Source organism: Erpetoichthys calabaricus, chromosome 6, assembly GCF_900747795.2.
Source record: "Erpetoichthys calabaricus chromosome 6, fErpCal1.3, whole genome shotgun sequence".
Lineage (NCBI taxonomy): Eukaryota > Metazoa > Chordata > Cladistia > Polypteriformes > Polypteridae > Erpetoichthys > Erpetoichthys calabaricus.
The window spans coordinates 58,111,209-58,136,579 of NC_041399.2; the positions used below are offsets into that span (position 1 = coordinate 58,111,209).

The 25,371-nt window shown below is 36.5% G+C and overlaps 1 protein-coding gene across 1 annotated transcript in view; it reads right to left on the bottom strand.

The window, feature by feature from the left end:
* Positions 1–25,371, bottom strand: part of trpa1b (transient receptor potential cation channel, subfamily A, member 1b) — a 98,236-nt gene that overhangs the window by 57,028 nt on the left and 15,837 nt on the right. Inside the window, exons 3-10 of the mRNA XM_051929348.1 lie at positions 21,995–22,170; positions 19,855–19,962; positions 19,600–19,708; positions 17,620–17,765; positions 15,465–15,601; positions 12,937–12,985; positions 4,895–4,994; positions 4,240–4,340 (exon numbers count right to left, since the gene is read on the bottom strand). Coding sequence (XP_051785308.1) covers positions 4,240–4,340; positions 4,895–4,994; positions 12,937–12,985; positions 15,465–15,601; positions 17,620–17,765; positions 19,600–19,708; positions 19,855–19,962; positions 21,995–22,170 — 926 coding nt within the window. The remainder of the gene's footprint in view (positions 1–4,239; positions 4,341–4,894; positions 4,995–12,936; positions 12,986–15,464; positions 15,602–17,619; positions 17,766–19,599; positions 19,709–19,854; positions 19,963–21,994; positions 22,171–25,371) is intronic.

Sequence of the window (25,371 nt, forward strand, 5' to 3'; positions counted from 1 at the left end):
GAGTATGCTTATATGGTGGCGAGGTAGTTAACACTGTTTCCTCACAAGTTCAGACTACTGACTTTGAATCCTGGCCCAGGCACTATCCATTTAATTTGTGTTTACTTTTAGTCAGCAAGAAGATTCCTACACATTCCCAAAAGGTGCAGGTTGGGCTGAATGGCAAAACTAAATTGGTCCCTTATGAGTCGGTGTGTGTGTCCAGTGACTGACTGGTTGAACTGGATTTTGGATTAAGCAGATATCCAATGATCTGAGCAGAATACTGGAAGAGTGGATTTTCCCTGGGCACAATTTCTAATTGATTTCTTTTTTTTCAGTGAGGATGGGGAAAGAGGAATATTGGTATTGTATTTTTCTTTTCTTAGAGCTGACGGACTGGTTTTGTTTATTCTTTTTAAAGCTTAGTGTAGTTGTTTATTAAGAACTAAATTTCGTATTGAGTTCTTTGTGACACAAGTCTTCCCCATTTTACATTCTGATCTAAATTAGCGATCACATACTGTACACTGGAAATCATATGTAGCAAGCAGGAAAATTTAATTTAAGAACATTTAAAAACAATGTTATGTTGACCAACGTGCTATACATATAAGAAATGAAAGGCAAGGAAAAGGACAACAAAGTTATGAACCTAGTGTAAATTATTGACTAACTTGCCCTAAAAGCAGCATTGTTAAAGAAGCTTGCATGTTGTTTTAATTGGGTGTATTGTATAATGCTATATATGAGGTCTTAGAGAAGCACCAGCGTGACTGTGATGATGAGAGATCATGTGGAATTCTGACAATTAGAATAACTTATTTAAACATTTCTTAAAGTATAGTTCTTCAACAGAAGTAAATGCAGTTAGTAGATCAGATTAAGCTGGCTATTCAGTAATAATATAACATTCTAAAATGTGCTCAACTTAACTCATGCTCATTTCCTGGCTATTAGGGTCCTATCCTGGCTACACCAGGCACTAGGGCAGAGCCAGCTGTAGGTAGGGTGTGCCAGTCTTTAAAAAGGGACATTAAAACTGGGGTGCCTGGACAAAAAGCCAACACCTGCTAAGTCCACACAGGTTGTGTCAGAGCACATATTTGATTCCAGGATGCTCAGATCTGGGAGGCAACAGAGCTAATGCTGGATCAGTGTGCTGTCCCACTCAATAATGAGAGAATCAGATGGTGCCTTTCCTAAAGCATATACTTTAATAGGTGTTTTGCACTCAAGTAATTAGATGCCATATACAAGTTGGTTTTTTTTTGTTTTTGTTTTTGCTACTGTGTTGGCTGCATCCAAACCTTTTTCAGGTATAAACTTCAAACAAGACCAAGTTATTTGTGACTTTGGGTGGATATTAAAATTGTGGAATGTCTATCTGGTTCTTCCTCTGATTTTTCTTCCCATCTTTCAAATCTGTACTGGTTAATATGGCATATGTCTAAAATGGCCCAGTATAAGTAGGGTGGGGAATGACTGTGCAATACCTACATTGGCATCCCTATCCAGGATTCATTCATACCTCATGGCTGATGCTGCAGGAACAAATGCAGACAACTCTTCAATGATTTAATTGTTTAAAAGTAGCAAATAGTTGGGTCCATATTCATTGTGGTTATCAAATTCTGCCATATTACAACATTGCTTTCTGTATGTTAGTTATGTTGCAAAAGAAAAAAAAACTAAATTCTACATTAGCTGTCTAACATATATTTTTGACCTTCCATATTTAATCTGCTTTAAATATAGCAGTTATCTTAAACTTACTGTTAGATATTACAACATACATGAATCCAACAAATACTGAAATAAAAACTGGTGAAAATAATGATCACAAGACTCACAAAATGAAAAGAAAATGCAAGCCACCATTCAAAATCCATATGTATTATTGTATTTCAGGGAAAGTCGACTTGGATAGCTGTGTAATCTACTGCATGCATATAAAACATTATAGTACTAAGTGCCTGGGGCCATTTGTTTGACTGAACACTTGCAAGAATCAATTGTTAATTTTCTTCTAAACATTTTCTTAAAACAGCAACCTCAGAAAAAAGCAAATAAGCTTTATTGATTAATAGATACAGTATCCACGTCTTGGGTATGACATTAATTCGTATCCAGCCCTGCAAGTAGGCCCTTCAACCTGCAGGGAAAAACCTGGGGGTTGGTGGCAGAATTGGCACTCCAGCCACCATAAAAACCCTCACACTGTTTCATTCCATCTGAACTAGTGTGGTGCTGAGGTATCGCATGGCTGCACTTGGGTCCTAATCTGGGATCTTGATGTAGTTTGTCATGTGGTGGGTGCGGCAACGCACTGTATCAGGGCATACTCCTAACCTATACGTTTTTAGTTGTACTGCCTTCGAAAATGAGAGATGTTTGTTAAAAAAAAAAAAAAAGATTTAAGAAGTAATAATCATAACAAGGGTGGCATTGTTTTATGGGTGTTAGCTTCACTGCTCCAGGGACTTGAGTATGAATTGTTGGTGCTTTCTATGCAAAGTAGGCACAGGCTTCCTGTGTCGGCATGTTTTTCTTTTTTTTTCCTCCACATTCCAAAGATGTGCATGTTATGGTAACTAACAACTCAAAATAGTCCCCATATGAGTAAACACAGAATGTGTGTTGAGTTGGCCAGCTAGGCTCCAGCCCATGCAATCCAGGATGGAGTGGTGGCTCTGAGGCTAGGGATCTGCACTGGCAATCGGAAGGTTACCGGTTTGAATCCCGTAAATGTCAAAAGGGACTCTGATCTGTTGGGCCCTTGAGCAAGGTCCTTAACCTAGAAATTGCTGAGCGCTTTGAGTAGTAAGAAAAGTGGTATATAAATGCAAAGAATTATTATTATCCTGAACATGATTTGACGATGTCCTAACTAATGGATGGAGGACCATAACAAGAGAATTTTCAAAATAATGTAAACAGAAAAAATTGAAAAATAATTCAACTTATCTGGAGTGAAAAGTAAGAAAGCAATGAATAACTGACTTTCACAGGGTAATTAATTTTATACTTAAAGAAATCATCTTAGCCGATATAAGTTATTATTGTAAAGTAGGGGTAGGCTAGAGGCCTGCTGTTACATCTCACTGCTAAATCTCAGTAAGCAAGCTTCATAGGTACAGCACAGTAAAATAAATAAAACAAAAAAGGAAGGACTAGCTGCAAAGAAGAGAATCCCCAAAGAGATAACTGAGGTGTTCTAAGTAAGTGTGTGAACATATAGTGGCAAACTCTCCAACCACCAAGGTGTTTAGTAACAGTCCTTTGGAGTAGTTTAATGAAAACTGTTGTTTGTGAAACAGAAAAGCCAGTTAATCCAAGCATTAGATCATTTGATTGGTTGCTGTCTACAAATGCTAAAGTCTTACTCACTTTATTTCACGTTATATTCACTCAGTCCCGCTGGTACAGTGGCAAAAGTACATCTACAGAGTATAGAGATCCAGAGGCACAAAAATAACACTTATTATTTATCAAAGTGAACTGCATAAAGCTAACATGTCAGTATCTGCTTGTTTATAGTTTTACCCATGACATAGTGATCTTCATTTTTGATCACAGTACATGTGTCTTTGGGAAATATGTTTGAAAAGTTGAAAAGGTAAGATTAGTTATCAAATGGAAGAGACATGGAGGAAAACCACTGACTTGGGGACAACAAAGAGACAAATGATGACGACAGAAAAATGAAGGTGTATTTGTGGTAGCACACATGTAAAAATATGTTATAGAATAAAGCAAAGCAGAGAAAGGGCACATTTTTGTGGTCATGTTCTACTTTTGACTTTACCACTGAAATCAACACTAGTATAGCAATATTATTAGATTACATATATTACGGATGAATAGATAATCAGATGGTGCCCCCTAAGGCATACTACTGTATTCTATTGAACAGTGCATTTCCACTTATTTTAGTCAAATACTGTTTTCCTCTTTTTTTAATGTGTGTGCAGAAAAATGCAGTTTTGGCCCAAAACAATTAATTTTTCTTCAAAATTAAGTTGGTTTGTAAAGTTGAACATCTACTAATGATTTAATACTGCATATAAAGTTTTCTCATTGTATCCTACCATAGCACTTATACTTGAGTTTAATGCCCAATCATATTTTTATTTTTTTCATACCAATATCATGCTAAATGTAGTTCCTTCTTTAATCTGGCACTTGTAGCATTACAACGTAGGTGGTTTGCTGTATTTTACAAAACTGTAATATAAGAAAAGGTGGATAATAACTTACTTGTAATATTGAATCTGAAAGATTCTTTAGTCCTTTTGGCTGTTGAATGGCCAAATGAAGGAAGTTGCACCCAGCAGAATCCTTCTTTTTAACATTTGCTCCTGAAGAACAATGATTAAGAGTACTTAGAATCATCTGTTGTTTTACTTTTAAAGAAAAAAGTAAATGAGTTAAGTTTTAACGTCCCGATAAATTATAACATAACAAAACATTCAATGCAGAATGGAGAACAGTGGTTCTCATACTTTCAGCATATAACAGAAAGAAGAAAAGCTGGCAGATGTGGAATTGCTTAATGTTTTGTTATACTGTTTGTTTTCTTCATGAATTGAAGTGTCTAATTTAAAAGACTGACAAATTTTTTTTATAGACCATTTTAATTGAAGTGTCACAGAGAGGCAAATTTTTCTTACCAGCCATAGGTAGAAAGCCAGAATTAACCTTGAATTCTTTATTTCAGAACGCACACACTTATAAACAGGGTAATTTACAATCACTAATTAATCCCAAACCCATGACTTTAGGTAGTGGGAGAAAACTAGAGGAGCATGAGGAAAACACATAAATGAGAAAACATACAAACTCCACAAAGACAGTAACTGGGCCAGATACTCTATTAGTACTACAGCAAATTTTTACATGAATTATTTGGTACCTTTTAAAACTAAAAATTCAACACTCTTCCAGGCTCCACAGGATGTTGCAAGGAGTAGTGGCGTGTGACATTCACAGTCAATGCTGTCAATTCCTGCTCCCTGCAGAAAGTAAATTTTAAGGTATACATAAAAAAAAACATAAAATATAAATGAGGGACACATGAAGTGAGAGTAACTATGTGTCTAATATGTTTAGTGTACATTATTGTAATTGCAAAACGTTCTTGTTCATTCCATTTGGCTTTGCAGTTCTTTTCTGAGCACAGAAAACAATAGCAGTTCCAATATTTGTACTACAAGTACAATTTTTTTCTGAAAAATGATTTCCGTTTATCAATTAATGAACCCACTTTATCCAATTATAAAGGTACGTGGAAGCAGAACATAACTTAACACTTGAACCAACCCAAGACGGAATGCTGGTGTTTCACAGGGCTCATTTATTCATACTTTTATACTACCCTACATTACTATACTACACTTATACTATCCATGCCAACACAGAGCGAAAGTGCTAATATTGCAAACAGTAACAGGGTTGGGATTTAAATCTAGACTCCTTGAGTTGTGCAACAGTAGATTTAACCACTCTGAAATTACGCAGCTCCAATTGTTTTTCAATTTAATATTCTTGAAATTGATATCCTTTAACCAGCAAAAAGTGCTACTGTCTACCCATCAGCTGAGCAATTTTATTTAAGTTTTCAATTGTTTTATCTGCTTCTTCCCCAGTGTTTGAAGTGGACTGGTACACACCTGTAGTTTTCCATTTTTTGTTGTGGTGTACTGGCAATTTTTGGTATGGTTGCGGCAATAAATGTTTGCTTACTGGCATCTTACGCATTAATCTTTAATGTACAAATGTCATACTAATTAAATGTTTGGTTTTCATCCTGACCGAAACTTATGAATTTCCACTTCAGGCACTGCCTTTCCCCCCAAAATATGAGGGACATTCAAATATAAACAGGAATTTATGAGCTATGCTTTATTTATTGAATACAATGAAACAACTTACACACTATTTTCCTATATAGTCTCCTGCCACTGCAATACACTTGTTCCAGTGCTTAGGAAGCTTCTTAATCCCAGAAGAGTAGAAGTCTTTTGACTTCGTGTTGACCCATTCTTGCACAGAGTCAATAACCTCCTCATTCGGCTTGAATTTCTTTCCTCCTAAAAATTCCTTAAGTGGACCGAAGAGATGATAGTCCCTCTCTGAATGACTTGCACCAATCATACACTCTAAGCTGAGAGAGAGAGAGAGACTCATCCCCAAACTGATTTTTAAGTCTCGAATAACTCTGAGATGGAATGACTCCTTCATTTGTCAAAAATTGAATAATAATGTGCTGCACATCACTACTGTGTACCTTCTGCTCCGATATGTTTACAACTGAGAGGAAAGGGGGAAGATCAGCTTGCAGTACTAACAACAAGTTCATATATGCGTGTGTTTGTCAAATGAGTCAGGTCTACCTTGCACTATTTATAAGAACAGAGCATAAAAATTCCTGTTTATAATTGAACACCTCTTGTATATCACATATCTTCAGAGGACCTAACAGGCATGTTGACTCATGACCTAATAATAATAATAACTGGGCTCTAATTTTATTTTCAAGAACTCATGCACTTGTCATTTTCATTCATTTCTGACTTGTGACCAGTGTTAGGCACAAATTCTTGATCCCCAATTCCTCTTGATCCCTTCATCAATCATGTACAAAGGCTCTCAGGACTCCAGTAAACATTTAAGATATTTATTTAACAAAGATATCTCAGGAGCATACCATGCAAGATGTTAGTGTTGTCCCAAATATGCTTACAATTTTTTGTTCTGACAAAGCTTTTATACATACGAGTATACAAGAGCATCTTTATCATATAGCTGATAAAATGCAAATCTTTAGGCAAGCACATTTACCTGAAAGGATAAAGTAGGATGATCTAAACATGAATAATGGAATATATTCAAGGTGCTTGGACTGAAACTCAGAGACTGCTTCTTAGAGAAGCATCTGCATACATTAACCAGATAGTTAAAAGTCAGTGCAAAGCTCCTTTGCTATTCTGATAATTTTAGGGTATCCCTTCAAAGATAACTTCAACATGGCTATATCTTTCAGAACAATAATTGTTTAACACAGTCCCAGAAATTTTGTGAACATAAGAGTCTAAGATGCTAAAGGGCTGTTAAAAGATTTTTCTCCAGCACCAGACTGCCAAAAATATATTTGCCATTAATAGTACACACCATTCCAAGTGAACACACAATAAGTTAGTCTGGGATGGAATTTATTCTCACCAGTTGGTGCAGGATAACTCACCAAGGGTGGCATATTGGAAAAATTTTTTAATCATATGTAACTATTATCATCAGTCTATACCTATACATATACGTGGCAGAGCGACTGGCACTCAGCAGGCTCCTATCAATTATGGAGAATCCACTGCTTCCACTAAATAGTGACATCTCCAGACAGAGGAGCAGCTTCAGCGACAGACTGCTGTCACTGTCCTGCTCCACTGACAGACTGATACAACTCATTTAATCTGAGTTAATGTGTTCATCTGAAATACAAAAACAAAAGCTATCTAAGGCATGCTTCATTGATACAGTACAGAAACCGCATGAAATAAAAATCAAATCTGCCAGTTAAAGCTCACTATCCTGTCTTACTTGCTTAACAGTCAAACAGCCAAAATGCTGAGTACTGCGACAATCTCAGCTACATGTCACCAGATAATTCAATGAAGTAACTACAAGTAGCCCCACAAGGAGATAAGCAGATTTAGTTACAGAAAACGGGGTTCCATTTGTCTTATAAAACACTAGAGAGGAGAATGTTTGTCATTACAGTCTCCACTGCATGAAACAAGAAACCCAAAAGAAATCTATCTATCTATCTATCTATCTATCTATCTATCTATCTATCTATCTATCTATCTATCTATCTATCTATCTATCTATCTATCTAAAGTAATTTCTGCTTTTTTTAAATTTTCTCAGACATATTTATTACACATATTGAATGCATACCTGTGTCTTTGGCTATTTGTATTTGAATAATGAGGTCCTACTTTAACTGATATAGTTAGAAACAGAAATAAAAGCCTTCTGGGAGTTAGTAAACATTGCTAAAAAGCAATTATTTGTCTGCATAGTCAACATAACCTACAACTGGTTTTCTGTACCTCCAGCATTAAGCTGACATTTACTGAAGACTTGGCCATGCGAGTGGTGTAACAGAAGTGCAAATTCATTTTGTGGACACCTAAAGCTGGACTGAAACCCTTTAAGGGTACCAGGATGTTGAAACTCAAAAGACCTCCCTCCCTTACCTCACTTGCCCCACTAGGCACTCTCACATTCTCATGTATTACTAACAGAAAATATGTCAATAATAAATCAGGAACAGGCATTAAAAGGAGAAAGAAATAACTCCAAAACTTTATATCTGGTCAACTTCACAGTCCTTTTTGTTTATAGTTTATTACAATGAATGTACTGTAACAAACTACTTGATGGCATGCAACATTATGTCTATAGGAAATCAACTTTCTTCAGATAGCACAGTTAATGAACATCAACTAAACAGTTTAAAATGCTTACTGTATGCTACTTTGTGACAAGAATATAATATGTAAGTGAACATTTTGGGTTTGCATATTTGCACCAAATAAAATAAAAGTTTACATAAGTTTTCTGTTGCAATGTTTCGCTTGGTGCATTGTCCGTCACATTGTTGTTCACTTCTATGTCAGTACTGTCGGACTGTGCAACCATTTCCTGACTATCTGCAACATCAGGTTTATTAGTTCCAGCTGCAGTATGTATGGGTTCTTCAATCATCATTTTGGTTTATTTATTTATTTATTTATTTATGTTAAAATTGCAAGTTTCAGGCACAATTTTTAGTAAAACAGCATATTATGCTTCACCCTTGTTAAACCACTTGTTCCTCGTTCTAAATGACAATCCACTCTGACTTTTTCTCTTTTGTGTCACAGTAACACATTAAATATCTGATCTATAAAAGTAACCTCTAAGACTCAATTGACAGGTCAATAATTGTGAGGATCGAAGTGAGTTAGGGGTGTGCACTGGATAGTGGGTTGCTGTGACAGCCTGTCAGTGAAAACTTCTGTGATTTGTACAGATTTTCTATGGCGTATGCTGAAGTCCATTTGCAGGCAAAGCCACAGGGTGCACAGCCAAGTCACCCCGATGGTAGATCTGGCCATGTACAGTGTAGACACACTTTATACCCAACAATTGAGAGAAGGCGCATGCATCAGACAATTCAAGGTGCATGTAATGTTGTCTTAGGAGGATGTTGCAATTTTAACTAAATGAATGTGTACTGTCCATTGTACTGCATTTTGTAAAGTGAAATACTATGACCTGTATATTGTTTTTAACAATTTTGTACCATTACAGCTTTTATAATATGCGGTGAAAGGCCGGCAACGAGGCAGACACCTCAAGCAGTTGGTTGGTCAGGGCGCATTTTCAAGTATATATATATATATATTGTGATGGACGGCCAGCAGCTCAACCCAGTTGACACATCCAGGACACTAGATGAAGACTTCCCTGCAGCTTAGAGGTGCCCCGGATTCCCACAGGGCACCATGGGAGATGAAGTTCGGCTTCACAGCCCTGCTGGGTGCCGGGGGTGCCACCGTATGAAGCTGCAGGGAGACGCATGGATTTTTTTTTCCCATATAGCATGGAGGTACTCCCTAATTATGGGAACAATAGAACAGAAGTACTTCTGGGCTGAAGAAAAATACAAGTCTTCATCTGACCCGGAAGTGCTATTGAATCACATGGACAGAAGGACAGGAGCACTTCCGGGTCAAGAACTATATAAAGGACTAGTAGAGACCCAGCAAGCTGAGCTGGAGTTGGGAGGGAGTGTGACGGAGCTGCTGGGAGGAGAACTGGAGTGTTGTGATTATTGATTTATTGTTTATTGTGGTGGTGGAGGTGCTTAGAGCACAATATATCAAAAAGAAAAGAAAAGAAATGCTTTTACTTGGTGTCTTGGACGTTTGTCTGTGGGGTTTGAGGAGCGACAGCGCCCTCTAGTGTCACTATATATATATATATATATATATATATATATATATATATATATATATATATATACAGTAATCCCTCCTCCATCGCGGGGGTTGCGTTCCAGAGCCACCCGCGAAATAAGAAAATCCGCGAAGTAGAAACCATATGTTTATATTGTTATTTTTATATTGTTATGCTTGGGTCACAGATTTGCGCAGAAACACAGGAGGTTGTAGAGAGACAGGAACGTTATTCAAACACTGCAAACAAACATTTGTCTCTTTTTCAAAAGTTTAAACTGTGCTCTATGACAAGACAGAGATGACAGTTCCGTCTCACAATTAAAAATGCAAACATATCTTCCCTCTTGAAAGGAGTGCTTGTCAGGAGCAGATCATGTCACAGAGATAGAAAAAAGCAAACAGATCAATAGGGCTGTTTTTCTTTTAAGTATGTGAAGCACCGCGGCACAAAGCTGTTGAAGGCGGCAGCTCACACCCCCTCCGTCAGGAGCAGACAAAGTGAGACAGTTTGTTTTTCAATCAAAAATCAATACATGCCCTTCGAGCTTTTAAGTATGCGAAGCACCTTGCAGCATGTCATTTCAGGAAGCAGCTGCACAAAAGATCACAACATGAAGATAATCTTTCAGCATTTTTAGACGAGCGTCGGTATCGTCTAGGTGTGCAAACAGCCCCCCTGCTCAATCCCCCTACGTCAGGATCAGAGAAAGTCAGCGCAAAAGAAAGAGAAAAGTAAAGAGAAAAGTAAGCCGGGTAGCTTCTCAGCCATCTGCCAATAGTGTCCCTTGTATGAAATCAACTGGGCAAACCAACTGAGGAAGCATGTACCAGAAATTAAAAGACCCATTGTCCACAGAAACCCGCGAAGCAGCGAAAAATCCGCGATATATATTTAAATATGCTTACATATAAAATCCGCGATGGAGTGAAGCCGCGAAAGGCGAAGCGCGATATAGCGAGGGATGACTGTATTTTAACATTATGATACTATAATTAGAAACCATTGTAATCAGGCTGGAGATGCAGAAGGCCAAGTGGCTAGACATACACTAAACAGTGTGTTTTTAGAAGGTGCAGTGTAATATACAAATAAAACATCTGAGTGAGAGGAGGAAGCCCCAGGAAAAAGGATGGAAGAAATATAAGCGATGGGGTTGAGTGTGGAAGGTGCTGCAACAGAAGTGTTTTTCCTTGGTGTTGGTGATGGAGTGCACAGCGCAGGAGTCACATGTTGTGTCACGGGGGCAGACGAGAAGGAGGAGCACAGTGTGTGTGAACAGCACAGAGTGAAACAAGTGAGTAGAGGGGAGGTACAGGACAGTGTGCTTCTGGGCCATAATACTGAAGTGGAACACAGTATAGTGGGGTTAGACAAGTCTGAGTGTGATTATAGTTAAGATGATTATAGAGTTGTTGCTTCAACCTCCTTGGACAGATTTCGACCACCTGAAGTGCATGTCTCTCTCACGTCTGAACCCAGGGGCACTACTTATTTAAACTGCACACCAGTTGACAAACACTTGTACAGAGTAATATCATCATGTTGTTGATGGTGATGAACAACTGTGGATAGTATATGCGGCGCTTTAACACAAGTGTTAATGTATGCCCATTTTTGAGATTTGTATTACTTCAATTAAATCAGCCTTTAGCAGTCAACATTCATTTCGGTCATTTAATTTTTACTTTGACACATCTGTGTCTCATATGCTAGGCCAATTTGATAATTAATACTTTGGCCTCGTTTTCTTTTTGTCTCCTTTTCAATTTGCCTTTTAGGAAGACATTCTAATTCAGGTTGTTCTTGCTCAAGTAGTATTTTATTAAAAATTCAGGTTTAAGGTCATTGTTTAAGTTTAAACTATGCCATTTTTTTAATTCCTTTGAGTTGATTCTACATTAAATTTGTGATTTAGTGTGTATTTACTTCAAGATTTGTGAATTAATTTTATAATTACATGCTTTAATGTTAGAAGCGATTAATCGCGATTAATTACACACAGTTATGCCATTAATTAGTTCATTTTTTAAATCAATTCCCAGTACTAATTTATACACATTTTTAGAGGGAGAAGGAGACATTGTTATATATTTAGTATTATGAGTTATAGAAAGAACTAAACAACAAAACAGACGTGTTCTGCTAATAATAACAAAAATTGCTTGAACAGAAGACCAGAAGATGAAATGTAAGTCAGGAAACATGTTATGTTCTTAAGCCAGGAAATCAAGTCAATCTTTCAACAAATCAAAACAAAACCTTAAATTATGTTCCAAATAACTGCCAAAAATTAAGAGAGCAGGAAAATGAACTAGGAAAAAACAGAACACAAGTTTCACAGGAATTATCCATCAAACTTGGATAAAACATGGCTGCTCAAGCTGACCTTTGAGCCCTTGGGTCAGAAACTCAGTGAACACGCCACCAGAAACTGGACAGCACATCATAGCAAAAGGATCAACAAAATAGTGACACCGGAGAGAAAAGACAAAATTGTGTCAGAAAAAGAGGCAATTTAATGCTAACAATATCAAAATGAAAGTGAAATAAAAAGTTAACATCAGAATTATATCCCAAAAATCTAAATACATAAATAAATTCAAAATAATTAAAAAATATAAGAGGAGTAAGAAAATTATTATTTCACAGCAGGAAAGAACTGATAATGTGGCAGGAGTTTTAAAACTCCTGGAAAGCATTGATTGGAGTCTCTAAGAAGTTCTGCATCATTAGTGAATGGCCAGAAGGCTTCAGACAGACTATAGCGATCTCACTCAAGAAAAAGTCTAAAGTAACAGAGCATGGAGATTACAGAACTATAAATAAGCTAGTCAGCACTGGCTCAAGGATGGAGTGGGGCCCAAAGCAGAACTGGTGTTTAGGGGTTTTGTGGAATTCTTTTATGGAATAGTAGAGACAAAATTTTAAAATAATAATTACAATTACCTTTGATACTAAATACTGAACCAGCTCAATGTGATCAAATATCACCGCCCTGCAATAAAAAAAAAACAAAATAAGTACAGAAATACAAAAATGTCAGTAAATAATTCTAAAGCATACATATTTTCTTCCAAAAAGGAAATTGTAACCATTAAAATTAATATCGCTGACATTATATGCTGTACATCTACTCTTTCAGTTCAGGTTCATGTCAACCAGAATTAATAACAGTGGAATCTCTAGATGGGACTTTGATCTAATGGAAGACACAAAATACAACTAAGCACTGCACTTCTCCAATGCAATAGCACAGGAAGTGTCATATAAATATAAAATAAACATAAAATGCTAAATTATTTTTTTTTAAATATTTTTATTTTATTAATTTTCATTGTAATCATTCCATACAAACAGATCAATTTATAACCCAACAAATTTGAAGACTAATCAAATCCCACCCCTGAGAAGGAGAGCTTAGCTAAAGGAAAATTGCTTTAGGCTTTTTAATAAGGCAACATTAAACAAAAGAAAGGGAGAAGTAAATATCTATGTAAATAAGAGATGGAGAAGGGAGTTAAATGCGGTAATAGTTATTTCTCTTATTCTAAAATAATATTAATTAAATCCTGCCATGTTTTGAAAAAATGTTGTACAGATCCTCTAACTGAGAATTTGATTTTTTCCAATTTCAAATAATATAAAACATCAGTTTCCCACTGACTTATAAGAGGAGAATTAGGATTCTTCCAATTTAACAAAATAAGTCTGCGTGCCAAAAGTGTAGTGAATGCAATCACAGTTTGCTTGTCCTTCTCCAATTCAAGTCCATCTGGAAGAACACCGAACACAGCTGTTAATGGGTTAGGAGGGATTGTGATACCAAGGCTGTCTGAGAGGCACTTAAAAATTTTTGTCCAAAATGATGTTAGTTTAGTGCAGGCCCAAAACATGTGACCTAGTGAGGCAGGAGCTTGGTTGCTAAATTAAGAGGAAAAAAGGGTGTCACACTTTGAAAAATCCCCATTTACTCCTACCCGAAAGCTGCAACTAATTCCACAGCTTATTTAAGAGCTTGCTTTGCCTAATCAACTCTATAGCAGGCTGAATTTAGGACCCTTCCTCTAAAAGTTCAAATGCTGTTTTTAATGTTTTTCTGTTCATGTTGATTTCTTTCTTTATGTTAATACTAGCCATCCCCCGCAGCTTCGCCCTCGGAGTAGTGAAACAGGACAGTGAGGAGGGCCCCTCCTAGCTCTCTACTCCTGACGTCACTCTTCCCCCTCCCCTCGGCCCGCAGCCTGTCTCGGATTAGCACGAATATATCGTTCCTGCAAGCGAACTATGATTCTTAGCGCAATGAGAGAAGTCGCAACATCAACCGGAATGTTCAAGCAAATTATAGAAAAAAAAGATCTAAATCCTTTAAGTAGTTCTCTTGTTTGCTAACTAAGCGGAGTTAATGTTATGCCCAGAGGCAGATGCGTGAGTGAGGAGGGCCCCACTTCCTCCCTGCAGCCCGATGAGTCTCTTTCGGATTCGCGCTAATAAATCGGAACCGCAAGCAAACTATGATACTTAGCGCGGTGAGAAAGCCAGAATATAACAGAATATTCGACAAATTATAGATCCGTTAAGTATTATCTAAATCCATTAAGTAGTTCCCTCGTGAAAAGCAGACAGACATACAAACGGGTCTAAAAAACTATAAGAAATTTTGCTCTCGTACCACGAAATTTTTAAAACTGTTTCTTAGCGAGCACCTATGGGCCAAGGGTAACCTACATTCCTAATTTAAAGTCCCAAGTCCTCATGGTTTGGGAGGTTTCATGATGAGTGAGTCAGTGGTATTTGGCTTTTATATATATAGATTATAGGTAATTTGGTTTCTGTGCATATGTGTATCTTCTTTAATGTTCTGTGTGTTTTGTGGGTGGTTCTCCAAAAGGTAGGGCCACCTGCCCATCACCACAAGAGACCACCCTCAATTAAAGGCTTAGCAAAATCCACAGTTCCTTGCAGTTCATTATTCATTACTCTGTTTAAAATCTGTATGTAAAAGGCACTCTCTCTCTCTCTGCCATGTAGCAGAATTCCACATGCCCCTTGTATGATCAATTTGCTGTCATTATGGCCTTGCTTCCTCTCCACAGGCAGAGGTTTGGCCTATCCTATAAAAAGAAACCTCATACCAAGGTCCAGCATCCTTATGTTCTCCTGGCATCTTTGCCTGTCTGTCTGCTCAGAATATCACATACCAGCTTTCGTCAAGGACAACTGTTTATCTTTTGTTTGATCACCTTTGGATACCACACATGACACCATCTGACTTCTTCTGATTTTGCCAGCAGTATGTTTGTTTTAAAAAAAAAACTGTATGTTTGTTTTTTTCTTTTTACCATTCCCTTTTGCTGAATTTGCAGTAAATATATATTGCTTGAAGTACTGTAGGTGAATTTCCCAATTAACAATCATTCAATATTCCAAACCTACATGTGCTATTCAGGGTTAGTATTTTTAAGTGATATGCTTACTTATGCAATGGTGTCTGATGGCCACCATCAATTATATTGATCACATTATCTTCCTGTTTGCATGAAGAAAGCATCAGCTTGACAACATCAATAGCTCCTTGAGAACATGCAAAATGAAGAGCTGTAGATTTATCATTCTGTGTTGGGAGGAAAGAAAAAAATCAGTATTGAATTGAAGATACTGTATTTGGAATGTGGGCAATTAACGTAAATTATTTACACAAAAAATACATCATGGCGTCTAAAATTCCAACTGTAAAAAATAACCATTTTTGTCAATTTTTTATGATTTTGTAATTTTTAGGATTGTTTTCCTTTGGTCTTTTTAATTTTTGTAACTTATAAGTATCTTGAAGAGTAGTAGAAACCTGCAAAGAAAGAAATCAGCTGACCTGGACAGAAAACCAGTCTGCTATATTTACACACCAACAAATTCTGGTTGACAGACTCAACAGATTCTAATAGCATGTCTTTGAAATGTTGGAGAAAATCTGCAAGAACATGTAAAGAACATGTAAATGTTATGCACATAGAGAAGGCTTCACACTCGATTAGTAATCCAGGATGTAAAAATGTCTATTAGAATACGTAAGATGGCATAACAACCCAAAATTAAGACTGCCAACATCTTTTGTCTGAAATGCTAGCACATGAAGAAAAATATTCTTAATGGTTGCAATGTGGATCCACACCCATAACATAGAAATATTTCCAAAAGTGTGAACTGTCTTTTACAGTGTCTGTGATAACTGTAGCCTTGTGAAAAAATAAAGCTGCCATACAACGTATAGTATGTTATGCAATCTTTGATTGATGTTGATATGTTTATTGCTTTTCAAATCACATTGGCATCATGGTCATTCTGAAAGGCTGTAAGTAAAGATGTCTAATCAAGTGAAAAAATGTTAAGTTACATGTAATACTAATAACCTGGTTTATAGGTGTTAGATTTGCTCAGGATTGACAAATCTGCTTCTGGATGTGCGGATGAACAGATGCTTTAGAATCCACTACACATTTTTAAAATAAGAAGTCTGATTTCTGTGGCTGTTTTCGTTTACAGAACCAAAGGAAAGTGAAATTAAAAGGTGACAGAGTAAGAACGTATTTTTTAAAACTTTTTAAAAGTTGCCTCCATTGGTGAGAGTAAACAAGTAATATTAGGACTGAACCCAGTTTTCCTATTTTGTGTTTCACTGTTTGTGACATTAATTCACAATTGCTTTAATGAATTCGGAAACACTGTTTAGTTCAGACAATGTACTGTAGTGCCTAAAATAGTTGTGATTTGTTGCATGTACTGTATTCAGTCACATAATACTTATTATCTCTGGGCTGCATCAGGGTGCAGATGTAAAGGAAGAAAAAATATAAATTATTCCCACAGTGAAAAGCAAAGAAGGTGAATAGTGCTGTACACAATGTGATGAAGGCTGCACAGCCAAATGTTGTGACTTGAACCTTTTTTTCCTTTTCAGCATGGAAATAACTTTTGACCTTAATCTTATTTATCTTTATTATATCTGGTGGCATGGTGATTATTGCTACCACCTCAAAGATTCAAGAATTTTTATTTTATTCCCAAACCAGTAACCTTCTGTGTGTAGTTTGCACTTTCACTGTGCGTCCATGTGGGTATTCTCAAGGTTTTATCCAAAATACCAAAGATAAGCATGTTAAGTTAATCAATATCTTTGAACTGATTGAGTGAGGGTGTGAGTAGGACCATGCAAACTGTGATGGACTGGCCTTCCATTCAGGGCTCATTCCTGCTTTTGTTCTGATGCCACCATTGATAGCTTTTACCTCCCCATAAACTTATAAAGGAACACAAGATTCATAAAATAGATGTCCGAGTCTATAAAGTCTCATTTCTGCTCATTTTTAGTTATCTGAGCATAATGACAGACAATTCCTTTGTGATTAAACAAATCTCTATGACTACTTTTTCCTATCATTTTCTCAGGTCCCTGGGTTTGCAGACATGTTTCATAGTTTCAGACTCTGATGAATATTTACAAATGTTCTTTTTGAAATCAATTACATATTTTTCTTCAGATGAAATGTAGTTATTAATATCTCATTATTTTTCAATACATAATTATTATATTAAGGTAAACTGCATTGAATTATTTCTGAGCTATTAGGAATTTACCTGTTGCAAATCGACTTTTGCTCCATTGTCTATACAAAACTTTATTACTTCAATATTCCCACCATGAACAGCTAGGTGAAGTGGGCTACTACAGGACTTGTCAATAAAATTCAAGTGATGTTCAAATGAATAGCCTAGTTCTTCACCTTTGAAAAACACAAAACAGTAAGGAAGGTTTAGATTTTCAATGAATTAACAAATATATCCAATATTTTGAAGGAATCAACAAATGCATATATTATACAGTATTATATTATATTATATTTTATTATATTATATTATACAGGGCTATTCAAAATGAAAGTGCAGATTTCAAAAATTTATGTCAAACAAACTGTATAAGACAGAAACACATTCCTCACATCACCGGATAGAGGAAATTTCAAAGTTTAAAAGCCCGCCTAAAAGTACCAGTGAATGTCACCAAGCGCTGTTTCTCGTTTATAGTAAAATGGCGACAACACCATTAGAGAAGTCATTTTGCATGCTGCAGTTTGCGAAGTGTAAGTCCATTGTTCAAGTGCAACGTGAATTCCGCCAACAGTTCAACAAACATCAAAAACTCGTCATAAGCAAATTTACGAATGGCATAAAAAATTACCCCAAATTCAAGAAGATTCAAATGACTTCATTTTCAAGCAAGATGGTGCCCCGCCTCATTTCCACTTGGAGGTCCGGCGTTACCTGAATGACACCATTCCAGGATGATGGATTGGAAGAGGTGGACAACAAGGTCTTGCTCATCGTCTATGGCTTCCCAGGTCTCCAGACCTTACCCCCTGCCATTTTTATCTATGGGGGTACATTAAAGAAAGAGTGTTTGTTCCACCTATGCCCACTAATCTTCAAGATTTGCGACATTGAATTGAGGACGCTGTGAATTCAGTAACTAGGGACCAGTTGACTTGTGTGTGGCAAGAAATGGTCTACTGTTTTGATGTTTGTCGCACTACACATGGCACGCATGTTGAGTGCATGCAACCTTAAAGACCATAGAACCAAATTTTGAACTTTCCTTTATCCAGTGATATGCAGAATGTGTTTCTGTCTTGTACAGTTTGCTTGAAATAATTTTTTGAAATCTACTGTTTCATTTTGAATAGCCTTGTATTATATAAGTAATTAAAATTTTCTAAATACCACCATTTCAAAAAAATCTGCACATTGGTTGCATAAAAACCACACTGAACAGTTGAACTATTTTTAAGAAAGTATTTTATAAAACAAAGCATAGAACAATTTATTGATTCAGAATGAGGCTTGAAATGAGGGTCATCAGTAATGAGTCAAATCCACATGGTTTGCAGTGAAAGCACATAAAGTCAGATGCTAAAGGAAACCATATACAGTAGGACATTTATATCAAGAATTGTACAACTAGGTGCTTACATGGGAAATGCTCTGCACTGCTTGTCACTGGTTACTATTTTTTCCTTACAATTAAAAGAACAAAATCAACAGAAAAAGATGGATTAAAATAGTATGGTAAAAAAGTCAACATTTAAAGCTACAGCCCATGTGATCTGCATGTACTGCAATATGTAAGACCAACTGGCAGTCCTCATGAAAATCATCAATACAGCCCCTATAAAATACATCTAGATGTTTGCATACGTAACAGATCTATCAATTGGGTATTTACCATGCGCTGCAGTAGCACTAGAAGTATTGCTAGGTCAAAATGATATGACCCTGCCTGAATCTGTAGCAAGCTAAATTCCAATTTATGACATTTGTGAATGTAAGGATAAAATTGGACTTATTCATTTGCATCCCTGAATTTCCTGATTTAGTCTTGTGTCTGTTTTCTTAGAAAAATTTGCCATTGTCCTTGGGATTAATTATTTTTATGGTACAGTTTATATTGTGCAGATTTTGATTGAGTGCTTGGTGGTAAAAACCTATCAAGTTGAACATTTCTCAAAATTCAAAATTTTCAAGTGTATGTTTACAAAATCACTTTGATTTCATGAGTGTCACCTTTTTTAAGAACCTTTTCCAAACATTTTTTTGATCCCGCAAAAGCTGCTGCGTGAACAGCAAAGTGTCCCAACTTATTCTGACTGCAAAGGCGAGCACCATACTGTAGCTGATGAGAAAACAAAAGAAATACCAAAACAAAAAAACAATAAAAATAGTTTTAAAATTAAAAGTGAACATTAACATTCAATAGCATGCAGTCAATGTGGTTTAATATATTCAACACAGATTGCATTTCATACAGAATTTACTTACCAACGTGCTTAATGCTTCATGATTGTCAGTAGAGCAAGCTAATATCACTGGTGAGTTCCCAAGATCTCCGTCAAGATTTAAATCAGTATTGTTTTGGGACACTAAAAGCTAAATCAAAATAAGCAATTTACATAATTATTAATTACAAATTTTGATTTCTTTACAAATGTGGAACAGTTTAAGGCCTAGTTGAGTATTTTGACAATTTCTTTAAACTATTTACCCATATAGATAGATAAAGTATCTATCTATCTATCTATCTATCTATCTATCTATCTATCTATCTATCTATCTATCTATCTATAGTTCATATTTAAAGCAATCTCTTTTTCTATACAAATGCCAATGGCGTTATGTTTGATAAAAAAGAACATCTACATGCTTCTGTGGTTTGCAATACTTCACTTACAGTAATATAGGTCTAAAACTCTTTTTTTTGGACTGACATTAAATGAAGGAAAACATTTATAGCCTTTATTAGTACACAATAAATAGCTTTAAAATTGTATAGAATGGAGCACACAATTCTTTCTTTGTATTTATTTTTAATATATTGATATTAAAGAGATCAATTGGTCCATTGTTAAACTTGTTTACTGCAGTTAGTAGCACAAGAGAGGAAACATTCCAGGATGGATTGCCAGTCCATTGCAGCTTAAACTCATTCACATACTCACGCTCACTCCTTTGAGATGCTACTTAAAGTAAAGTGCATATTTTTATTGATGCAAAAGGGAAACAGCAGCCAAAAAAAGTAATTCACCACCAACAAACCTAACCAGCCTGTACTCCACAATTTCTAATAGTAATACTATACCATAAGGTTGCAAGCCACTCCTTAAGGATTTGTTTATGAACGATAAATTATCAGTGGAGTTTTTGTCATAAAAATTCAGAATTTTCCTATCCATGTGCTGAATCTTCTAAGATAAACATTTACTTACCTAACTAATAATGTCTGTCCCTCGTTTGCTAATGACTACCAAAACATGAAAATTCAGAAACCTTTCAATGGTGCCCTAACTGCCCTGCCTGGCATCAGGTTACAGTGATACCATTTAACATTGTCATGATCATACAAAATACAGCCATATTGATTGAAAATGCTATAGAAAGCTGACAGCATCATAAGTATGTCATCAACTTTGAGATTGAAAAGTACAACCCTCAATAAATTGACAGAACATGTAGACTACACACACTGCATGACATTAAATGCACATCTACTAGCAGAACTAACCACTGTGCATCCATGTGTTTGCTGGTCAGCCTGAGGTGAGCAAACAATTGAAAAAACAATTTTCTACATATACAGTGTACTTGTTCTTTGGGTACTAGGATTCTGTGCTTGTTTGTCACTGGAACATGCACTGCTATGTGGTGGGCTGACGCCCTGTCCGAGGTTTGTTCCTGACTTGTGCCCTGTGCTGGCTGAGATTGGCTCTAGCAGACCCCCGTGACCCTGTGTTAGGATATAACGGGTTGGACAATGACTGACTGACTGACATGCACTGCTAGTTTCTTTACCACATCGTGGAAGGAGCATGTGTAGTTTTTCTTGGTGGCTCTTTCAAAGATAGCACCATTTTCCTCGAGAGTTGGTGAAAATCAAGATGTAACATTATCTTATGAAGGATGCTTTCCTGATATTCATTTTCTTTCTGTTTTACAAATGACTGCCGTTACCTTTAAGCGAGCAAATGGTACTGGATTTTTTGTGCATCTTTACTGGCATGTGCTTCATGGAGAACAATAGGCAGTTCTCATTTTAATCTGGCTGATAAATTTCAAGCCCCACCACTTAACTGAAAAGTTCAGTTTGCACATGTACACACACACACAGCGAAGCATATAGAGAACACTGCAGGACCAAATGGTCCACCTGGTCAGCTGAAAAACATGCTTGCGTTACATGGCCTGAAGGTCATTTCACATCCTACAAGAATTTTTCCAGATACGTAATTACATTGAGCTTATGGTAAGCAATTGCTTAAAGTAGACAAAGTTCAAGAGACTTATTAATATTTTAATAATAAACTAAAATACTGAGGGAAGCATATTACATATTTTACACAATATTTGGTGCAAATTCCTACTGGCCCTTAATGTAGAAACACCACTGTAAAGTATTATAGCTTACCTCAATAATTTGGTTGTGTCTGAGGCTGATAGCCATATGTAATGGTGACATCAAGAAAGAATTCAGAATGTTTGGGTCAGCACCTAATTCTAATAAGGTTTTGCAGCTCTCAAACCGATCCTTTTCCACAGCTGAATGTAGAGGAGTATTTCCCTTTTCATCTTTTGCATTTATTTCTAGAAAAAAATATATTAAAAACATCTAAATGTTTGGATTTAGAAAGTTGTCTACAATTACTTTAAATTATGAATTTCAGTACTTAAGATAACGTCTCCATTACAAGAAGATATACAAAATATAAAAACTATTGAAATTAAAAGTCTCAGAGTTACAGATTTAAAGGCATTTAGATACACACACGGAAGCTAATGGAAAACATATAGTATAAATAAAGAAACGCATGAATGCTCTTAACAAAACCTGACCATATAGCACTTATTCCTATTGTCTCATGAGATGACTACTTTCCTTGACCAATAGATGAAGCTTTTGAACCATGAAAATCTGTTTCTTTTTCATCTGTAACTCTTTACTTTTAATGTAGCCAACCCTACATATTGATCAATAATAAATTCCTTGGATCTTCACAAATTATTAAAAATGCAACTAATTAAGGCAGACTATTATATTATACATATGTGTATCTACATACTGTATTACATTTCACAACCATTCCTAAACAGATGAGATGTATGGCTGTTTAAAATCCCACTATTCGCACAAAACAAAGGTAATCTGGCCCCTTGAGAGCTGAAAAAGGACAAAGCAAAAATGACATCTCTAATTCTGCTTTATGTCCTTCTTTGTTTCCTGTGAAAAGTCAAGCAAGAGCTGATATCCCAGCTGAACTATTAGATTCACTTCCAAGGAATTTCTCAAGAGTGTTTTTCAAATAGTGTTAAGAACAGATCATAATTGTTAAGTCAGACATTTAAGAGCAGATCATGATTGTTAAGTCAGGCATATGCTCAGTAAGGCACATAATAGCCTTCAATCAGTGATCATGTGTGCTGTGGCCAACAGAATTTGTGTGAGTGTAAGGGAAACGCATCAATCTGTTTTTCCTTTGCTAACAACTCACCACAACTACAAAAAATCAAAAGGGCAAATCTGTTTGCTGCCACAAGAACACTTAATCTCTATATATATAAAATCCAATGTCTGTCTATCTGTTTGCATGTCCATCCGCTTTTCATGAGAGAACTACTTTAACAGATTTAGATCGGGTTTTTTCTATAAATTGCTTGAACATTCCAGTTGATTTTGTGACCTCTCTCATTGCGCTAAGTATCATATCATTTGCTTGTGGTACCAATTTATTTGCGCGAATCCGAGAGAGATGCAGCGGGCCGAGGGGAGAGGGGTGGGGCCCTCCTCACTTACGTGCCCGCTTTGGAGTGTACCTTATATCCACTTAGCTAGTGAATGAGAAAAGTACTTAATGGATGTAGATCGAGTTTTTTTTCTGGAATTTGCTTGAACATTCTGGTTGATTTTGCGACTTCTCTCATCACTCTAAGAATCATAGTTCATTTTCAGGAGCGATCTATTTGTGCCAATCCAAGACAGAGGCTGCAGGCTGAGGGGAGGGGGAAGCGTGACGTCAGAAGTGGGGAGTCGGTCTACCTCTGTATTTTGGAGTGTACCTTGCCTTCGCTTAGCTGGCAATACCTTTTTATTTATTGATATTTAAAGTTTCTCCTGTTTCATTACTACACAGGCGGAGCCGCGGAGGACGGCTAGTTAAATAATAAAAAATTCAGTAGGCACAGACAGTGTTTGGAAGACATTTCACAAAACAGTTGAGAGGGGTCACTGATCAGGATAGGATGTATATGAGGTGAGACACAAAAATAACCAGAATGGGCTTGGAGCTTCTCTGATAAACCGTCTGGAGGTCGACCGAACGTGAATCATAGAACTGTATCCCCTCCCCTCCTACATGCCCTCTCAAACCACTGACCGGCTAGGTATATCCTGTGAATAGCCCAGTCAGTATATGCACAACAATCTCTACACGAGTTGCCACTATAATGTCGTGTCAAAAAAATAAAACAGTGAATCAACATCAGATTTTCTCGCGAAATTGAACAAAACGGCCACAGAAACTTATGAAATGATAAGAACAGTGTACGGTGATAGCAGTTTGTCTTGCAGACAAGTTATTGAGTGGCACAAACATTTCAAGGAAGGACGAGAAAATGTGGAAGACGTTCGATGCCCAGTTTCGAGAGGGGGGTAGGTGCTTCACCAAGACAACGCTCCAGCACACAACACTTTTTACATAAAGCAGTTTTTGACTGACAAAAACATTCCTGTCCTCGATCACTCTCCCTATTCACCCGATTTAGCTCCCTGTGATTTTTACTTGTTTCTGAAAATCAAAAGGGACCTGAAGGGAACACATTTTTCTTCAATGGATGAAGTGAAGACAGAAACAGCAAGCCTGTTGAAGAGCCTCAAGCAAGAAGACTTGCAGCACTGTTTCTATTAATGGAAGATATGTATGGAGCGGTGTAGTGATCGGGAGGGGGTGTATATAAAAGGTGACAATGTTAAGAATGCTGTAATTCAATAAATATAAATATTTGTTTACCAATCCGGTTATTTTTGTGTCTCACCTCGTAATTTTGAATATGAATCCTGAAATCATTGTGAGTGTGAATGTTAGAGGCATAACTATATTTTATAGTTTATTTTCCAACAAGTAGTTGCATCTGGAACTAATCGTAAATGTTTTTTGTTTTTAAAAGGGCCATCCACAAATAGCCAGAGCTATAAAATTAAAGTTCACATGTGTGAAGCGTGTACTGGTAAGTATTTCTTGGCTTACTAAGCTACTGGTTTGTTTATTTTATTTTTGTCTTTGCATGAGGATGGGGACAAGAGGCCATCCCAGCTCCTCTTTTTCTGTGTATTATGTCGGAATGATATAAATTACACATATCATGTACCATATTTATCGTGTGACATAGATTAGACATTCCCTAAAAGACAAATGACTGAGAAGCCGGCAACCGCAGTCCTTAACATTTCCTTTTAAAGCAAATATTTATGTGGACAGTATACTTGTTTACTTGTTTTCTACAAAAGTGCTTCAGTGTACAATACTTGATTACCACAGCTAGAATCAAAAGGGCAGCAAAAATAAAAATCCTATGTAAGATATGGAGAGCCTTCAAACATCGTTGTTAATGAGCCAGTACGATCCTTCTAGAAACTGGATAATGGATACTGTTGCACAGCATAGTCCCTGAAACAACCACCGTTAAACACTTCAACATACTCCTATCAATACAACTCACCATCCTTTACAGCCACATGAACTTATACCCTATCAGATGCCATTAGATGCTAATTTTCCACTGATAATATGT